Here is a 21668-nt window from a genome sequence, read left to right as displayed (position 1 = left end):
ATTGTGACAACTTTTTCAGCAAAGGCCCTTCCTTCGCATCAACCTTTTAATTAATGATGTAGCAATTAATCAGTCCAAACACTCAAAGTGACCCAGTGTGAGTTGATGAAAGCAAAAAAAGACTAACTAAAAACAATCTATTGTATACGTGCGGCATCGGGGCTTTAATCAGCCACAGTGTTGAATTCAAATGAGCCATCCTCCACTTTAATAATTATGTGGTGGCTAATTGATGATTTCCTACAGGAAACTCAGAGTGAATTACACAACAGCATGGCTGTAGCTTAGCGTTTGGCTGAAGGACGCCTGAGCAAGGAGCTTGCAAGAGAGCTGCAAGCTTATTTGTTCGTCCTGAAGCTGTCAGCCCATGATTATATATTGATTTTAAGAAAAGCAAACAACTTTTTTAATAACCTCCTAAAACAGTTGGGCCGTTCAGACTTTAGTAAGCACTAGATAAAGAGGGTAAACAGCTCATTTGTTGGGGAGTATTTTCAGCCACAGAGTTGGTGTTGGTGAGTATTTAGAGCAGCAGCACGGTGGATGTCGGATTGAATCAGAATAAATGTTTTTTTTTTGTATGAAAACCACTCACTGAACAGCTGCTCCTGGAACAGCTTGTGAATCAAGATCAAATGTACGACTGGGATGTACGTTAGCAGGACTGAAATGATTCATCAACTAATCAAAAAAGCTGATGAAGAGAAAATTACTTTGCAGCTATTCTGATAATTGCATCAGCGTTTTAACAACTTTTTAAGCAAAAAATGTCTAAAACTCATCTTCTATGTGAATATTCACTGATTTCTTAGTCTCTTATGATAGTAGTTTTTGCTCTTTTTGGGTTTGGACTGTTCAATTTGATCAATTGTAATGGGCATTTTGCACAAATTTATAACCCAGCATTTTATAGACTTTTCTAAAATATGAGACATTTTATAGAGCAAACAGTTAGTCGAGAACATCACCAGGAGACTAATTGATACGGGAAATAATAATTAGTTGCATTTTCATTTCAGTTGATCTTATTTTATTATTCTTATTGTGCAGCAATTGAAAGAATTTCACAAGAAACACACACACACACACACACACACACACACACAGAGAGAGAGAGAGTTGCCGACTGAAAAGAAAACCTCCCTCTGACAAAAAAAAACAAACAAAATTCCCTACACAAATTAAGAATTCATTATAGAGCTGCAGGAAGGAAAAGCAGCGCTCAGGCTGATGAATGAAAAGTGTCTGTAAATGTTTCAGAATAAAGTCGGGATCACTTAGCAGATCCTAACCTCCAGCCTCGTCAACAGCAGTCCTCTTGTGGATGCATTATGTGGGCTCATACAGCAGTTGCATTGTGATATTACACATTCCTGAAATGAATCATGACTGAAGTTTCCTTCTCTCCGGCTGCCCCGCAGGCTCCGCCGCTGTTTAGTGCCTCACACACAGGGCGCATTTGATGGAGGCTTCCCGGGCGCTCTCACTCTCAGCTGAATATGAGATGATAGAAACCGCAAATGAGCTGGAAGAGGCGAGGGACGGACTGTGGATGCTGGAAGAGGGGCTGTGAACCTGTCAGATGTGGGAAAAACAAAAATCATAAATGTGATGTTGATGGATCCTCAAAAGCTGCTGCACCTGCCCATCATTCCAAACTCCTCAGAAATAACTGGATGTCGATACTGACCCTCCACTTAGATCGAGACGAGCCCCCCTCCTCAACCCCGCTACCACCACATCAAGGCTCCCTCCGTCTCCCCCCCTCCCCGCCTATCCTCCTCATAAATCTATTGGTTGTGGTCTGGGCTTCACTATCCGCCGCTTTGCTGATCGGGCTGCAGTTGTATTTGGGGGAAGTTGGCAGCTGGCGGCTCACGTCGACGCGCTTTCCTGTCTCCCCGGCGCTTGGACAGCGGAATTATGAGCAGAGCTGACCCAGCCTACATCACCCTGTCTTGAATCTGTTTCTGTTTCACACCGAGAGAAATTGAAGCGACCATGGAGGTTGGAATCCGCATCCTCTTGGCTTTCCTCGTCCCTCAGGTAAGGCAGGAGATAAATGAGTGTGTGTGTGAGAAAGTGCGGTGGATTTGGGGACAATCTGACTGAGACGCAGAGCGATCCGGCTCCCTCTCTCCTCTCTCTTTCAGCATCCATCAGCTCTCGCTCGGGCTCGTGTTCGTGGCCCAAACAGCTGGTTTGTTAAGTTTGTCCCGAGTCTGCACACGCCGTAGTCACCTGCACCGCCAGATCCGTCCGCGCCGAGCCAGGGCAAGTTTCTGCCTCTGTGCGCATGGCTGGCACCAGTGGCGCCGAGTTTTGGGGGCAGGTGTCGGGTCTGGCGGTCCGCAGCGGTCGCTCACTTTAGGAATGCCTTTCACATTTTGTCGAGAAGATAGAGCGAAAGGGGGGGAGGAGAGGCTGGAGGAGAGTGGAAGGAGAGCGCAGGGTGTATCTTGTGTCAGTGTGAAATCGCGGCTCTTGTCTCCAGTCGCATCTATATTCCGCTCAGCCACCAACTTGAGCGTTTCTTTGGGCTTGTGTGTGTGTTTCTCTCTCCCAGTGTGTGTGTGTGTGTGTGTGTGAGAAGCACACAGGCGAATGGAGGAGAGGAGTGGGAGAGAAAGAGAGGCGGTGGGGGTGTGTGAGAGACAGACTGAGGGGGGAAAGAGCTGACTTGGCCGCTCTGCTGTGTTATTTGTGGCGTCTCGCTGGGTGTTTTACCCAGTATATTGCTCTCAGAGGATTTGGATTTGAACGTGAATTCTCTGGGGATATTTCATAAAGCCTTAATTCCCCCCCCCTGTGATAGAGTGACTCGTCCGTTTGATCTGACTTTAATATGTCCAGAGAGAGAGAGGTAACTCGGAACAGCTGTTTGTGCCACTTCACTCCAGTTCAGTGGAGCAGCATGGAGGCTGCTGGGTTTGATCACTCTTGGTACATCAGTACCTGCCCTGCATAAGTGCCCCTGAGCAAGGATCAATCCAGCTGCAGGGGTGCTCTTCTTCCTCCAGCTGCCTTGACCTCTGACCTGCTCTTGAACAGTAGCAGCACATATCCCCTTGCATGCAGACTAATACCAATCAGCATTAAAGCCACCACTGTGTACTTGCTCCAATGACAGCGGCACTTCTTTAGGTTTAAGCGGCAGCTAATTTTAAAATAGCCAAGCTGAGACTATTTCCAAACACAGCAACAATGGAGAGCCCCGAAGCATGGCAGGCAAACAGCTCATTTGGGAAACTCTGTGTTGTTGTGCTGCTTCTCTCTCTCGCTCTCCTCTGGATGGATTGAAAGGCAGCAGACAACACAGCTCATTTGGTATTTCTGGTCTGACCTGTGGAGGCTCAGTGCACATTTTCTGCTCTGTTTTATTCATTTTTAATTGGATAAGCCATCGGTTCATTTCCACAATGTAGCTTGATCTTCTGATGTGAGCCGATCATGATTCAGGCTAACAGTGCCTACAAAGAAATTATTTAACTTTCTGGATTATTGATTAGCTCCTGCCCCCCTTGCGCAAATCCGCCCACCCCTACACACACAGATGTATTAGGCCTGTACACTTCTGAGAAGGCATTTCACAGACTGGATCCATTCACTAACCCTAGAAAGTGACTGGTAAATGCCTTTGAACTCAGAGGTTTCTTCCAGAATCTGCATTTCCATACACACACTTGCTGCTGTGGAAGTTCATTCCAAGACACTCACTCACTCAAAGTGTCAAATCTCCAGCAGGTTAGAACGTATGGGGCTGATTTACAGGCTGGCAGTGGGGTGTCTCTGGTTGTCCCTGCCAGGAGCAGTCGCTGTAAATATTTTGAAATGTAAATGAATTGACAAAGTGAGTAAAGCACATATTCCTGCAAACCACTGAAAACTTATACCATGTACCATATGTCAGCGTTTTCCACTCCAGTGATCCGATGTCAGCTTTCCAGCTTGTTCACACACAAAACACACACACACACAATTGTATTCATTATTGTGAACACAACACTTATTCCGCCTGGCTCATCATGCATGTGAAAACCGTTGAAAGAGCTTTACTCCCCTCTCAGAATCACAGGAACGAGGCGCTCGTATTCATAGATGCTCAGGTAGGGAGCCAAGTCGCTTTCCAAAAGAAGCTGCCATACACACCTACCCTCCTCCCACACCCACATGTGGGCACACACACCAGCAGCAGCCCCCTCCTTGGCAATAAATCCCCGTTTTCCAAATGAAACGCGAAGCAGTCTCTCCGGGTGGAGCGATGATTCAGAATAAGCACAGCCCAGCTGGGAGCTGCAGGTGCAAGGATTTTTATCCTCTTCCTATTTCTGCTTTGATTCCTTCTCCCTGTCTTCCCTCCCCTTTGTCTGTCTGGTATATTTGACCCCTCCCCCCAGCTTTCATGTTCTGCCACCCTGCAAAACTAGTCTTTTACTTTAATTAACGTGATTTACCAATTTTAATCCCTCTTTTATTCCCTCAAAATGCTCAGTGCTATTTTCTCACTTCACTCTCTCTGTTTCCTTTTCTTTATCCCCCCCCCCCTCTCTCTCTCTCACCAGTAGACGGTGGATGACAGTTACTCACAGTTTCAATTTTGTGTTGGCACCTGGGCGTGTCTGCAGGAAGATCTGCTATCATGGACATTTATAGACACAGTAGCCAACGGACTGTTAAAGTTCCTGTTTAAGCTGCTGCAGGCAGAGAGACAGATAGAGAGAGGAGGGAGGTCATGTTCTGCAGGAGAAACGTTTAAAGTGTGCTGCTGAAGACAGACAGTTGCCATGGTGTCCTGTTACTCATAGACAGGGCCGACCTTCATGTTGCCACATACATACACAAACACAGATACGCCGCCACAGACGCCTGACACACACACTCACACTTTTATCCTTCCCTCTGTCTCCCCCCTCCATTCAGTCTCACCCTCACTTGGTACTAGAGGCAGCTCATTGATCGAGCATTATCAAAAAGAGAGAGGACACGGCCATTCCTGGTATGTCAGTCAATTTATTATTCAGGAGTGCAGCAACAGGTGTGCGATATGAACGCATGCACACGTATTCAGTAGAGGTGTTCAGCACCCCACACTTTTAATCTCTGTCCTTTTTTCATTTGTATTTACCATTTTTATTGTTTAGTCATATCAACCTCTGCAGAGGATGATGACAGATGCTGGGTGTACTTTCCTCTGGTTTCCTCTTTATGAAGTGTACAGATGGAGCCGTGTCATGTCCATCACTGGTTGCAATGAATCATCCTTTCGCAGCAGACCCCCAGCTGACCCCTTGTTTCTCCCAAGAAGGTTTGTGTGTGTGAAGCCTTCTTTCAGACCTGTCACCCCCCCCGTTACCGCGTGCTGTTTCAGTAATGGGCTTTTTTATAATGTGGTCTGGTTAAAGAGGAACAGTGCGGCATGCTACAAAGCTTAATGGTGACACTAATGAGGAATGCCAGCCATTAAGGCAGAGTGATTTCTGTCTGTCTGTCTTCCTCACCCTTCGTCACACGTTCCTGCTCTCTCCCCGTTTATCCCCCCACTCATGCTGCTGCCTGGCTTCTCAGCTCCCGTGGTCGAGCTGCTGGAATAAAGGGTTAGAGTTTCGAGAAAAATTGCAGAGAAGTTTGCAATTTAACAGCCTACAGAGACACACAACACTCGGAATAACAAGAGCATGAAATGGCCGAAGTGAAAGCAGCCCAATGCCAATCTGGCCCTCGCTGTCTAAATGCAACCTCGGCTTTCTCGTGAGGGGCTTTGAGGTTCCAGCGTCCTTCCCATTCTACTTACCTGTGCTGTTTCCTGTGTGAAAGCACACCTCCAACCACCACACCCCACCCACACACGCACACACATGCAAGCACATCTGACCAATATACAAGTATGAACACAAATGGGCACAGAGGGATTTGTACAAACACCCTGAAACATGTGGACACCTTGTTTTTTTTTCTTTCACACAGAGACTTGCAGGGAGTTTTTTTTTCATTTATCTGTGTTCCCCTGTGACTGTGGTTGAGCAGCGCTGCGCTGTAATGGGCTATAAGGTCAAACGCTATCTTTACTCCACTGTGAGAGGGTGTGACCTTTGAGGGAAACACAGTCTTCTTCAATCTTCTTTCCCTTGACGTCGCCACCATGTTCTCCTGAGGAAGCAAGTGGATAAGGCGAGGGAGGATGAGGGATAGAGATAGTGAGAGCAGCAGTTGGAGTAAATATGTACCCTCAGTGCTCCATTAGAATCTGCCTGTATTTGATATAAGTGGCCTAATTATGCAAAAAGCCAATGGACACAGCGTGGCATAATCGTAAAGTGTGCCAAGTGGAAAAGAGAAAAAGAGAAAACCCTGCATCCAAGGAGACTGGATTAATGGCTTATTTGTGAGTACTGATGAGTTTTAGTGGGTAGAAAAAGCAAAGTAAGAGACGACAAACACACACACACACACACACACACACACACACACACACACACACACACAAATGGCCTCAGTAACCATGTGTGAAGGACACAGCAGTACGATGTGATGATGTCCCTCCAGATGATCACCGTTTCATCTCAGTTTGTTCTCCTCTCATAAGTTTTGTGGTCAGACCAGCAGACGACCAAGTACACAGATAAAATGGGTGTCAGACAAAGAGCCAACTCAATATCCAGATGGAGATAACGGCTGAAAGAAAAGCAGCCGTGTACCCCCCCCCCCAAATACGCAATCCTCTGACGACTACACACAAAATCTGAAGTGCTGAAGTGTGTGTGTGAGAGACATGGTTCACACCCCTTGTCTCTCACTTTCTCCGTCTCCCTGCCTCCTCCTCCTCCTCCTCCAACATCCGCTCTGACAAACACTCTCTGTAACACATTACAGATATTCAGGAGTTATTCACCCACTCTGTTTCTCTGTCTCTTTGTCAACTCACAAACATCCAGATATGTCCTCCCCTCTCTTTTTCTGTCACGCACACACACACATGCACACAAGCTCCAGCCTATGTTTGGCAGGAGGCCCTAGTTTCTTTTTCCAGTGTGATTGTGATGCTTCTTCTCTGTTGCCGCGAAGTGTGCGTAGCCGCCGCAGCACAGTGGGAGTATTCATGTAAAAGGTCCTATTTCTTCCACAAGAGTAGTTTTGCTGATAATAGTAGCGCGCGATGATATTGTAAGTTGGATTAGCCTTTCAACGGATAGAGCTGTTGGCCATTTCTGGCGTTATGCACTTTTATCTAGTTAAGGTAATAGATTGTAGCAGTGCAGGACATTCTTGAGTCATGAATAAGAGTCACTTGGCATAGATCGCTGAAGAGCTAGCTTTTCATCACTGACTGCATTGATAATTGTAGTAACAGGGTCGATGGGTGACGGAGATTTTCTGCCAGCTCCACTTGATCTATTTTTTGTGTATTAGTAGGTGAGTTGCTTCCAGTCTGTGTTTCTACAGATAGATTGGTCCTGCTATAGTAGTGCATCCCTGGCCACAAGGTAGCTAAATTGGTAGGTGACAAGTTTACTGAAATGGATATAAATCAAAGACTTAGTGTTCTTGTCTGCATATTCTTATGGAGGAGGAAGATGAAAAAGAAATGGGCACCTCTTTTCTTTTTTCCTTATATTTACTCCCACTTATCAAACTAAATGGAGCATTAGGGAGGAACATTCAAAATGGTAATAGTTATCCACTGTGCTGCAATAAGTACCTCAGGGTGGAAACACACCACTCGCCGTTTCAACCTGACCCAGCCCCAATTAGGCTTTGCACACAAACCTGATGAACACCTAAAAGAACATGTGTGTTTTACTTCCCCTGAGGTCCTCAACATAGTTTTTTTTTTTCAGGATGGCAACTGCAGGGTTTAATGAGGGCTTGAAATTTCTGAGCCTATATCTGAACACTCTGGGAGTATGTGAAGCATGGCCGACAGTATGCTTGCCTTGCACTATCCCCTTTGGATTAACCTACTTCAGGCATGGAGTTGTTCCTGCTTAAAATGAGGCGAAGAGTGGTAACTCAACTTACTAAACCATTCATATTTATTTAACAGGAAAATCATTTTACAGCACTGCACGCCATCTGCTTAGGCAGTCAAACCATAAATGCAGACTGAAACACTGAAAAAACATGTATGGGTGTACAGTCCAATGCAATCTAGCATATAAGCCTTAGAACATATAAACTTCACGAGGCTCATCATATTCAGTGTCTGATGAGACTGTGATAGAAAGGTATATTTTATATGTATATAAAAGGTGGAAATAGAAAAATGTATTTAAATGCAGAGTGTCTGTCAGTGTATGTACATGTATGTATGTATCATAAAAAACATTTAATTACTAAAGGTCTGACAGAATAGAAGATTAGCTTGTGGCAAAGACTTGCATCATGCTGATTAATCATGGATGCTGTTTGGGCTGCATTCTGTATGCACACGCACCCACCCAACCATCTACCCACATACACACACACACAGAGGTAGGTTTCCACTACTTTTAGGGACATTACATAGACTTACTTTAACCATTACCATAACCACTACTTGCCTAACCCTAACCACTAAAGCCTTGACCCTAAAATTTAATTATTTACGTTATGGGGACTTGTGCTTTGTCCCCACAAGGAAGTCAAGTCCCCATAATGTGAGTAATACATGGCCCCACCTACTCACACAAACACACCCACACACACATGCACCACACAAGCAAACACAAACAAACACACACATCTCTGTTGACCAGTCCCCTTCTCACCTAGTAATCCACTATTGTTGTTAAAGTCTTCCACATAATAATTCCATCCTGACACTTGATTCAGAACTGATCTCAAGGTTATGTTAAAAAACACATCAAATATATATTTTTGCAAATATCAAGGTAGCTGAGAATGCTACATATGGCTCAAAACCTGGATAATCATACAAGGTGTATCATCACCTTGACTTTAACATTGTTTTTGAAGCTCTGGTGGAAACCGATCCTCTGATGTGCCACTTTGCTCTCGGAGCATGTGATGTGATTGTTTGAAGGCATTGGCCCTACATTTTCATTCTTTCCCAACACGACTCAGGGGTTTTTCACTTCGCTCCGTGTTCAGCGGTGTCTTTGAAGGAATCAAATCCCTTGCTGCTGCTGAACGGAACTGATAACTGGGAAGGTCTTCTTGACTTTTACAAGAAATCGCTCGAGCTTACTCATTTATCCTTTTTTCTCTTTGGTGCTCCACAGCGTGTCTTTACCCATTTTTCCTTTTATCAGCTTCTCTCCTTTATTTCCACTCCCAAATGTGTTTGTCGTCTTTTTCTTCTCTTTTTGGTTGGTACATCCAGAGAAGACAGGGTAGCAACTACATCTGAGTTTTTTCTTTCTTTCCCTGTCTTTTAGCTCCTATCTTACATTATCACTTCTTCATTGTTGCAGGATACTTTATGTGGGGAAATACTTGACCCAGCAGTGTTTTCAGTCTTTGTTTTTGTCTGCACTGATGCACGCAGTACCACCCCCGCTGCCTAGATGGCGACAAAATGCCAGCTATTCTTATAAGGGTTTTCAAGGATAATTGCCACTCAGTAACTTGGTGTTTAAAGTGTGTCTGTGCGTGCATGTGTAGCTCTGTATGAGTGTTTGCCTGTGCGTTTATGCCATCGTGATCTCTGGTAAGAGTGTTTTGTAAAGGTGCTTTGTAGATGTAGAGTGGCCATTTAAACCCCTGAACCTGACTGTCAAGACACAGACAGGAATTGGAGGACTCATTTGAAGCAAACACATAAAGCACCGTGTTGATGCCTACGCAGGCAGGTCGCTTCAAGGCAATTAGAAGAGCTCTCCTCACTTATTACTTTTGATGTAAGAGTGTGGGGGAATGAGAGAGCCAACTTTTGCCTGCCACTGACAGAGAGGGCTGCCACTTCAGTTGAATTCCTTTAGACACAATTAATGTCATCCTCCATTCAGAGGTTTATCTCATATTAATGTAGGCAAGTCCAAGGCTTTGAGCTTACAAATGAATTAAATGATGGGGCAAAAAGAATTAAGTGGGGGGAAAAACCCAAGCCAAGAAGTATGCCACTGGATTGGTCATGCCCTTGTCAATGACAGTTTCATGTCCTGGTTTTACTTTATTTTGAAGCTTTTTGAAACTCTCTGAGAGTGATGTTCTGATGATCCTCACTTTGATGTTACTTTTATGCAATATTTAGGCCTGGGAATGTTGTAGAGCTGCTATGTTTGACACTCTCAATACATTCCAGTTTTCATATGTACACACAGTGAGGAACTTTCTTCATTTGAAATGAAAGGATTCCCAACTACAAAGTTCCTTCCTCCCATTGCTCTGAAGCCATAGACATATCCATGGTAGTGAGTGCAGTGTTAGTCATTAGGAGGCCATCGGTTATTTTGGGGGGAAATGAAACATTGTAGGGATTTTAGAGACAGATTTGATGAGACAGAAATCTCTTTGATCACCCTGTCTCCTGCTTTCTTTTAATAATCCAATTCTCACTGACTGCGCTGTGCTTCTGTGTGTCCAGCCTTCCACTGTATCTCCCACTTGGTATGTAGCTGCCCATTAGCTTCCAATTGTATATATTGTTCATGTGTATCCATGCTCATCTCTGCCTTCTCTTGCATACGCTTTGATTTAAATAGACTCTTCCGAAAGGACTGAGACGCCTCAACGAGTTCCTGCATTGGGGGATCTTTGTCCTGCAGACCTAAAGTAATTAAAACATAGTTTAGGGCACAGAGCTCTCAGTCCATTTGGATAAGTGCTTGGATAGCCATTTGCGAGTACACTTAAGGGCTTTTGGTGAAGTTGGTTGTGCTGTGAAGCTCTTGGGAAGGCTGAGGCAGCAGTAATGAAGGTAAAGATGGGACTGTGGCTTTGGCTGAAGTCTAGCAAGGTGAGTGCAGTGATATTCATAGAGATGCCGCATCCACCCCCTTACACACATGCTGTGACTGAATCAAACAACTGAAAAAACATGGTTTGGTCAATACATGCAAGGCTGTTGTTAAACTCACGAAAGGATTACATAGTTTCACATGACGAGAGTGATAGGCACCCATATTATAGTGTTGACCTCCACCCCTCTCATTATCTGAACTGCAACTATCTTATCAGCTATAGGGGAGCTGCAGCTGTGCTATAAGCTTTCTGCTGCAGAGATTCTCTGCGGAGGGAGCTGACTGGATTTGATTTTCATTAGGATTGCATGTCTTCACTGTCACATCCTCTCCCCACCTTGCATGCTTTACTGGACACAATTTTCCGCTGTGGTGGCCCCCTTACTGACGGCTTGGTTTTTCACGGCGCAGTAGAGTCATGCCGGGTGGCCGATTATCAGTGCATTCACCATCACAGGACTCGGTGTGGTTGACCTGCTCAAAGAGGGCTTTTCTGCCTTTCCTAGAGTCCCACTAGGAGACACGCTCTGCTGCTGTGCTGGGACAAGCCACCTACAGAATTACAGGAACTCTAGCAGGCTGTCACAAGTCAAGCAGTGGACTGCACAGACCTGGGATGTGCAGGTCACACACATCCCTGCGCGCACACACACACTGTTGATAGACAGATGATGGCTGAGACAGTACGAGCTGATGTTACTGCTCCACAGAGGGTTTGAAAAATCAATGGGAGGTAATTATTTCTAATGGAGCCGAGGAGAAAGGAGTGTCCTTTTCAGCCATAACTAGAGTGTGTGATGTACACATGGCACCGGGAGTATTGTAGATTATTTTTTCTTTGGGATTTGATTAACCACACATGAGAGGACTGTCCACTTCTATTATTTAATTTTCGATATTCAATAAATGGCAACCTTAAGGTTGAAAAGTCAAGATGCTGAAACTCTGAATCATGAGAAATTATGAAACCCAGATTTTATCTTAGTTTGGGATTCCCCATAGATATAGTTTTCACTCCCGGTAGATGGTGGCTGCAAATTGTGTTTTATGATTTTTAACTGTTTTTTTTTACATGTTTTATCACTAATTAGATCATTCATCCCATTTAACCTGCTTTGTAAGAGAACACATGCCAATATATGCCTGGATTTGATTTTTAAAATGAAAATCAGCATGAGTTATGTAGATATTTAATATTTACTAACACTTCAGGTAAAGTTGTGCTTTGCCTTCTATGCGAGTGTCTTTATCTCCAGAGTGTCACAGTACCTTATGTCTGGATATTCAGGACAAGAACATGCACATTCATTCCAGCTGCAGTGTGTTCCTACCAACAGAGGACATGGACTTAAATTAACATGGCTCTACTTGTGATTTATGATATTCTGCCTTGGCCCAATATGGCTCAGGCAGCCTCTCGCTGTCTGGTGCAGACACTTATAGTGTGTCACCACGCTCGCATAGCCTACCTATTAGTATTATTATACTGAGTCGCGCAAATTTGTGCAGAATGTGTTGTGTTGGCTCCAGTTACAGAATTTCCTGTTCAACCAGAAATACCCACGTAATAGGGATGGTACAACCAGTTCAAGAAATTCAGTTCAAGCATCCTAATTTGATGTTTTGTGAAATATTAATAAAAACAGGACACCATTCTGAGATCAGGGACCAATAACCAAACCATGGATGCTGTCTCGTGAAAGGGCTGTTCACTTAAAATGTCAGTATAATTTTACACTGATCAGGTCAGCAGTGAAGGGTTAAATTCGAGCACTGATCCTCACAACCAGCTGTTGCCACAAATAATCACAGACAGACTTTAAATGTACAACAGCATTTGTTTAACTTTGGCGATACCAATCATTAATCAATCATCTGTCAATCAATAAACATCTTTTGTCCAACAGACAGAGAGAGAGAGAGAGAGAGAGGGCGAGATAGTGGGTGTGACCGCGTCAGTGGCTACGTCAGGTGAAGTACAAGCTTGACAAAGAGATATGAGAAGCACGATGGAGGATGTGTTGTCTCTGCTCACAAGATGGCGGCGACCAAAGCTGAGTTATATTGCCACGCCATATCTGCCTTTGAGACGTGTGCTAATGCCTTTAATGCATGTGGGTTAGTAAAAGAGAGAGCGGGAAAGGCACTCAAAGCAGAGGAGATCCTAATTGCAGTGGAAAGACACAATAACACACACACCGAAACCCGGCGTGCAAACGCAGCTCAGAGCTCGTCAGCCGTGGCGCTGTTCTAACCGATAATATGCAGCTTACTGGCTTTACTGCAGTGGCACAACACAAAACAAAGCACAGCTCGCCGGCAATGTAGCGCGATAAGTGCACAGAAACAAGCAGCAAGTACAGTGATTCAGTTATTTCAAACAGCAGCAACAGGACTCAGTGGTCCCTGAATTTTACAGCAATGCAGTAAAGCGTATGCAACAATGAAGCTTACAGTCCCACTATCATGAACCTGTCTCTTCCCAGACAAAAGTCTCTCACTTCAGATCACTTCTGGAGCGATTAACATGCTTCAGTACCTACGTTTGATTAGGAATGATACACACTGATGTCGCAGTGGAAAGGTGAGGTGGATCATGGTGATTCTTATGCTATTGATAACCTCATGGTTAATTCCAGAGTGCAGGTGTGTCTCATCCACATGGAAACTAGGATTTGGATTCAATCTTGCACTCAGGTCTAATTTCCAAGGCCTGAAGGGATTTTGGTGCTCTTTCTTTGTGCTAATGCTTTATTAAGGTTTTTAGTTTTACATGTAGGCCTTTCTTTGTTCATCCTGACGTCCCAACATTAGTATGAAGACTGGAAACAGGGAAAAAAAATGCGAGCCTGGGGTTTTCCAAAGCACCACCTCTAATGCTCAATAAGGAACACAAGTACAAATCACTGGCCAAGAAGAATTCCGGTGCAGAACCTTGTGAAGGTTTGGTTTGGTTTTCTATGGATTGAACAAACCAGATATAATGTGTTAATAAGTGAGCTTTGGGGATGCTAGTAGATGGATTCTGTTGCCTATGGACAAAGCAAGAGGGGACCTAAAGTCAGGACAAAGACAGGACCGTTCTCAAAGCAGGAGGGAAAGGGAACAGAATGATGAGGGAACCAGTTTATTCAGCTCAAACCAGCATACAGTGAACTCAGCCTTTAATGGAGCACAATAAGGCAGTAGTTTCAGCGCTTGCCATGCAGCAGTGGTCATTCAGAGCGGTTAGCTGCAGTGACAGCAGTGCAGCTTCAATCAGATAAAATGGGATGTTTTCAGCTTGCAAGTCAGCCACAGTGATTAGCTGGCAATAAGATCTTGCAGTTGTAAGAGCACAAAGTCATTTAAGAGGAATGGGAGGTGAGAATGGTAATATTTGGGGTGTGTATGTGTGTGTACTTCTGATTGTTTTACTCAAGCACCTCTGAGGCTTTTTTCATTTTCTTTCTCAGCTGAACATTTTTGTTATCATGGCAAAGTACAAACAAAACATTGCACTTCAGCTTTAATGCTGTAGCTCCTTGTGGCAGAGGAGTCAACCAATGCTCAAATAATTTATTGTTAATTACAAGACTACAGCGCAACCACCAATACTGACTTTTATTCTAAACATTCACAAACCAAAACACTTTAAAAAGGTAATGCACATGTCAAGTATTTGACTCCACCAGCGTTGCTTCTTGATAACTCTCAACATCAAAAGCACAGACAATTTATTCTCTCTCCGGTTCTGTATGTGAAGAGGCACCAGCACATACCTTTGTTTTTGCAGTGGGTGGGTGGAAGCTGCTTCTGCCATTCTGTGCTCAAGTTGGAAAGTAACTTGATTGAACCAAGAAGTGATAATGGCTGTGTGGGAGAGCATACATTAAAATGATGTTAGATAAGATAAAACTTTCTTGATTCCCTGCTGGGGAAATGAGGGAAATGCTCGCTCCCACACCAGGAGTCGAACCTGGCCACCTGGGTGAGAACCAGGAATCCTAACCAAGATGAGGACAAATAAAATGTAGGTTATGAGTTTTTAACCAGTTTTTTTAATGTTATGCAATAAGAATGTTGAATTTATACCATCACCCAAATGATATTGTTCAATCAAAATCACAGAAATATGGTTTGATTTTTGATATTTGTATATAAAATACATGTTGCTGGATGTAGTGCAAATCACACTGTGGATTTCAGTTCAATACTTCCGGCTCTTTTAAACTCAGAGGTGGGCACTTCAGCTGCCAACTCTTCGGTGCAAAAAAAATTAACTTTAGACATGGATGGCAGCTTAAAAGAGTAGACTGATTTAGTACCTATAATCTCGTCTGACTCATGATGTACAGTTTTAAAAGAGAATCAAAATCAAGGTAGCAGATTCAGAGATATTGTTCTTTTTATTCCGTTCTAATTAGCCACAATGCAACTGAACTGCCAGCAGTTCATCCAGAGATTTGTGTATGTTATGTTAGTGGCAGATTTTTGCTCAGCTCCTTCTGGAGCCAAAAAAGGCCAAACACAGCTTTTTTCATATGCTATGTAGTCGTACGCTTCAAAATCTGTAAACAGACTTTGATGAGTAATTAGGGAGGTTGTTGAATATGTTAGTCGAGTCTGCCTGACTCATTGATCCTTTATCTGACTGAGGTTTGTGCAAGTTAGAGTCTGGCCCCGACGACGGCTCTGAAATATCAGCAGCCTCACTGTGCTGGGCATGGACGGTCGTGCTGAAGTAGAAGACAGATTTGTGATTGAGTCTTTTCCTCTCAGTCCCATCCTTTTGTCAGTTTCATCTTGGATCGATAGACATGCATTTAAGAGGCTAAGCAAAAAAGAACATACACACACATACACATATTGCTCAATTCTCCAGCTGATGCCATTCATTATCATACAAACAAGGTCAATATTTTAGACTGTCATCTTCATATGGTTTCTATGTGTTATTGCTAAGTTTTTTGCTAAGCTAAGCTAAGCTTTTTTCCCAGTGAATTCTCTGGAAATGCCCGTGTTGTTGGTCTGGGATGTTAGACTTGGCTGTGACTTAGACCCCAGAGTGTTCAGGCTTGGCAGTGATACGTTGACTTTAAATTAAGATTTGAGACTTGCGTTTTGTGGCTCATGACAATCTCTAGCTGAACACACTGAAGTACTGCATCTGGGCTTTATGTGCCATTGTGTGTGTTTGAGTGTGTTCAGCTGAATCCAAAACCATTTTAATTGCCCCCACAGAGCCCTCGTAGCATCCACAGGATTTTATATCATATACATCTGGGTTAAACATGACATACATTTTTTCATCACTTGCCCATCAGAAGAGGCAACAGACATTCACCTCATTTGTTCTCGTCTCACACTGCCCACTCTGAGACACATAGGCCTACACACTTTTCACACATGCAAGGATCTGTAGGAAGTGCTAATGAGCGTCTGCGGACGCTGGATGTCTCCACTGTTCTCCAGATTCACTCAAAGAACCGACAGTTGGAGCCAACCCTGTTTGAGCCGCACAGGTTCAGGACATACTGTAGATAAACACATTTTTACTGAGACAAAAACACTCTTGGTCTGCATGCTTAGTTCACATATCATTTACTGTATTCATTAGATATTTAAATGTTTATAGGTGCCATCAAGGTTTGGTAGTCTCCTAATATGGCTCAGAACTCCATTTTATGAAGCTATTAAACTTATTTTGACTGGTTCATGTTCCCGGGGGGTCCCTTATTAACCACTACATAAATAGATTTTTTCAGCCTGATGTCAAACTCTCTCCTCATCCAACAACAGTTGTCAGGTTGGACTCCCTGATATCCAAACTCTGCCTTGGAAAGGTCAAATGTTCTGCAGGCATCTCATTCTGCGTCTTTCATTCTATCCCATTGAAGATATTGCTGACATTATCTTTGTCTGCCACATTTCCAACGATTCTCTAGTAAGGGAGGGGTTTTGCATACCATGGAGCTGCTCTGTATTCACCACTGCACCTGTCCAGCTTCAGGCTCAATGTGTTTAAAGATGCAGAGTGGAAGAGACGGATGAAGAGTGAAGAAAAGAGAAAGAGACTAAGAGAGGCCTGGAGAGTGGAGGTAATGATGGTCGAGTGGTAGAAAAGGTGTGGCAGGTGGAGAGCTGTGGTAAAGTGAAAGTAGGTTGGAAGAAAGGAAAGAGATAGAGGAATTACACAAGATGGAGGCTCTGTGGCAGCACCGATGTGTGGACTGTGGGTGGACAGGGTCACTGAGTTGTGGCTCTGAAATGGCTCCTGACAGAGTCATTTCTCACGTGGAGATTTACCCAGGCTCTTTCCAACAGTGGGAGGACGAGAGCGGACGACCCTTTCCACTTGTCATGAATATTTATTTGGCGAGAGCATTCACAGGCTGCTGCGTAGAATGACAAATCCTCGTCAGCTACCTACAGTCTGTTCCCATCCATTTCTTCACCCAACTGCCTCTCATCTAATCTTTGGCTCTGTTTTCACCTGGTTGTTAAATGCGTTGGAAGCATGTGGGACACTCAGATTTGACCTACATAGATGAGAACCAAAACTCTTTTTGACGCATAACATCATGTCATGAGAATCCAGAATCAACCCCAAACCAGACACCTTTTGCTGCATGTGAATTGCTATATACGCTATGTAGCTACACATTTAAAGGGGTTTGCTGTTTTTTATGAGGACTAAAAATACAGAATGTTGATGTTCAGGTGATGGATGTGCTGTGTGTGTATGTGGAATAGCAAATTAAAATGATAATTGTAATGTGTTTAAATATAGAGATTCTAGAGTAATTTAAGGGTCCATTATTAGGCTCAGGGTAATAATAATAATTCAGGGTCATACATTTACTTTATGTGTCTGCTATAAGATGTTTGCATGCTATAATGTTTTTAAAAAACACATAATTTTAGTCATACTGTGCTTTGCTGAAGTACTTCTATTTCCCTTGGTCTGAAATGCTCTGTTTCAGTGACTGTCTCTTTAAGGGCCCCTCCCAAAAAGCCCAGTCTGCTGTGATTGGTCAGCTCCCACTGGCCTGAGCAGGCACAGCCCACCAATTTCCACATCCAGGAAATCCCTGTAGCATGAGTTTAGCTGCACTTCTACGAAGGATATCACATCGAATTCACATCGAACTGCTTCTAGACCAAAAGCACACAATCTGACCTGAAATCATGGACAAATGAACAACATCTGTAATCAAGATCGGATGTTTTCCTCAGGTAAACACAGCTATTTATTTGTCCCATGATAAACTCTCTACACCGTGAAGATGCTCTCTGTTTTAAGTTTGTCTTTACAGGTGCATGTGCAGAGCCACGTGAAGTAGAAAGTCTTGTAAACACTTCCAGTAGTTGTCATGGTGTGGGGGGTGGAAAACACAATATGAAACAAATAAAAGATGTGACACATTAGTCAAGCCATTATTTCTGGTAAAAAGACATCAAATAAACATGTAAAAGTTAGAAAAGTAATAGTGTAGTGATTATTAGAGACACTTTGTGTGTTACCATCTATGCACACATTAATTAACTCAGACCAGTGACACCATAATTAGGGAATAAATTAGCATGGGAAAGACTTTTTTGTGTACCGTGTCCACATGACTGAAGATGGAATTACTGATCTTAAGTAACTTGCTATATAGTTGAAAAAGTGCTCAGTGACATCACAGCAGTAATTATCTTTGATGAGTAATTATGAGCAGCTACTCTGAGGACTGTGCTGTGTCCATGTTTCACAGAGTAACTTGGACCAGTTCACTAGTTCACTGGTTTTTACTTGTCAGACAATTATTACCATGTGTATGCCTCAAAATGTTTGTCAGAGCTGCAGATTATCTGTGTGATACCCTTTGAAAAGAATGTAGAGAATATTGCATTAATTTCTATTATGACCTGCCAACACCATGATAAAATTTGACCCAGAGAAATGTCTTGTGTCGCTTAAGGTCACCGTTTACCACCTGTAAGGTGCTAAACAGTGACAACAAAAGTCTTTCACAGTTTGAAGGCCAGGATGATAAATGGAGCAGGTTTCTCAAGCCTTCTACATGCATGAATCCAGGAAGTTTTTTATAAAACCATTGAGAAAGACAATGATATATTTCCCCAATACCACAGGACACTTAAATGACCATAACGTTCCTTAAAAATAAAGCACATTTTTCATTGCCAATGAATTGGAAATAAGATGCACAAAGCAGCAAAGCCACAATCCTGACCATGTCCTCTATCAGGATGGAGGGTTTCTTGTATACTGAAGTGTCAGCTGGTACTGGAGCTCTCAGGTCACAGTGGTCATCCGGTTCAGACGTGTCATCCTGTGGATACCAAGACTTCCTGATGCTGCTGGCCACTGTTTTATATTCAGAAGCACATTGTCACCAATAATTTCCTTGTCTGATGGTTTCTCATACTGTGAGGATTTATCTATCTATCCCCCAATGGTGGAGTGTGTTCTGCTCCTTTTAGCGTGCTTATGTTTGACTGTTGTTTGCTACATTGAGTGGCATATTTCACAAACAGCATGACAGCATCCCTCTCACGTTTATCCATCTTCTTTTCCTTGTTTTATTGGTGGGTGCTGTTTGACTCCTTATCACTATGTGTTACAGCTAATGTTTAACATGCTGTGCTGGAGCAGAATGTAGCCTTTTTTTTAGTTAATTAGTTAATACACAAGATTTACAGGAAAAAGAATGAAACAGGGGGACAGCAGTGTAAAAACTACAATAACAATAAGATAATCCTGTGTAACACTATATCTTACATTTATATATCGGCTAATATACATTTAGCTGCCACCTACTAAATAAACTCTCTTGCTCAGCACTCATCACTTTTTCTTTGCCAGACTTTCTGCAAATCACTACTCTCCACATTGTGTCCCCACTAGCGTAAAGTTAAGATATTTTAGAAAGCCTTTGTCCTCCACCTCTTTTCATGTCACTGGCCAGTCCAGTGACGCCTCTTATCCCACAATGCTTTGGGATGTGATTCACTGTGCCCCATTGAAAATGAACAGGACTTTGTGTTGTGTTGGATTCAGCGGGTCTCTAAAGTCTGTTCAAAGGCAGAGCAGTCTTCCAGTGGATGTTATCAATGTAAACTGTACACCTTTGGATGGCAGAATCTATGCCATCCAATTTTACGTCATTGTAATGTTGCCACTGTAGCAAACAAATAATCCAAGACATTTACCTTTGGTGGAGGACATTTTCATTCATCCAGGTAATCATTGATAATACCTGCAGCACTGGAGAGACATCATTAGTCAAGTCTGAGTGTTCCACCATTTTTAATGTAGTTTGTATTTAATTTGCCCCTCACTGCTGTAGAGGCCAACACAGAAATATATGACATGATATCTTCTCATAAAATTATTGCCATGCACTTTTTAGCTGCCTTTTTAAACACTCAGCAAACAGAGGAACACTCATTAGGAGCTATTTAAGTATAAGTCCAATATTTAGTCTCCTTTTATCTCTGTTTTGGTCATTTGACCCACTGTCACATTAAAAAGATTAGTACAGCTTCAAACCAGATCAGAATACAGTGTATATGCAGGTCACATGGAATGTAAAGTGGTCTCTGTGATTTAAGCTGGTCCCAGTCTGTACTGGCAGATTTGTGATTTCACATAATTAGATTGTCAACCAGCTGTGTGATAGTATGTGATTGCCCGTATGACAACCCTCCATTAGCCAATATGGAAGGAATGCCATATCACAAAATGAAATGGCCTTGCTTACCAAATCTGTTTTATCCTCCATGTCCCCATATAGCCAAACAGAAACCTCTAAACACTGCAGTCACAATCTCTTGTACATTAATTTCATGTACAAATATGGCTCTGTTCCTGGAGCACAAACATTTTCCTTCATCTTCATCTTCATCCCAGTCTCAGGTGTGCTCTAGTAGCAGTCAGTGTGCTCTCTAAACATGCCTTTTATTCTCACATTCCCAGCCATGGCTGCAGAGATTTGGATTCAGGTTGGATCATCTGCATGTATGCAAGCATTAGCAGATGATGCAGCAGGCTGGCTGAACACTGTACTGGAGCTGAAGTGTTGAAGGCCGAGATTCCAGCAAGAACAAAAACTCCATCCAGCATTATATTGATGACTTTTTATAGCACTGTTCCTTTGCAGTTATGTGTGGAGACCATGGCTCCATTTCTCTTTTTTAAGCCAAGGAAACACTTGAAGGATGATACGTCTGTCAAATCTAATACCATCATCCCCAGTTTCACTCAAGACATTTGAAGAGTTGCTGCCAGAACACTGTCATCAGTACACATAAAGAAAAGGTCATGCACATTGTTCATGCAGCTTTCTGGCTTTGGTTGCACAGGAGCTACAGGACCTCTTACTTACCTTACCTTCTTACCTGTTCCGCTGTTACTCCCAGAGAAAACGCAGATGGAAAGAGGATTTGGAAGAGAAAAGCATGGATGCAATATTCCCTGGACTTGTAAACAATGTTGACAAGCACAAGTTTTCAATAACTTAATAACAAATACATTTTCCATGATTTAATTTTCACTTTGTTGTATTACAGGGAGAGTAAATAAGGACGGATATGAAAACTGACAAACAATATACTGGCGGGTGTGTTTGCAAGTGTGGGTGGGTTCCTATTTCTCGTTTTTCGGTTGGCCAGTGAGCAGAGGCTTTCCACGTGGCCACGGGTGTGTTATTATCGTGAGTGGTGAACGTAGACAGAGAATGGGTTGAGGCAATCTTTTTTTATCCCGCTGGATCTCTCTCTGTG

General features: G+C 43.1%; 1 protein-coding gene across 1 annotated transcript in view; it reads left to right on the top strand.

The window, feature by feature from the left end:
• The first annotated feature begins 1916 nt into the window (after window positions 1–1916).
• The window catches only part of cdh13 (cadherin 13, H-cadherin (heart)), a 330027-nt gene continuing 310275 nt past the window's right edge, over window positions 1917–21668 (top strand). The window contains exon 1 of the mRNA XM_041939059.1: window positions 1917–2046. Coding sequence (XP_041794993.1) covers window positions 2002–2046 — 45 coding nt within the window. The 5' untranslated portion in view covers window positions 1917–2001. The remainder of the gene's footprint in view (window positions 2047–21668) is intronic.

Source organism: Chelmon rostratus, chromosome 6 (assembly GCF_017976325.1).
Source record: "Chelmon rostratus isolate fCheRos1 chromosome 6, fCheRos1.pri, whole genome shotgun sequence".
Classification (NCBI taxonomy): Eukaryota; Metazoa; Chordata; class Actinopteri; order Chaetodontiformes; family Chaetodontidae; genus Chelmon; species Chelmon rostratus.
Note: the sequence above shows the minus strand (reverse complement) of the source record. Positions and strands in the feature narration are given on the sequence as shown.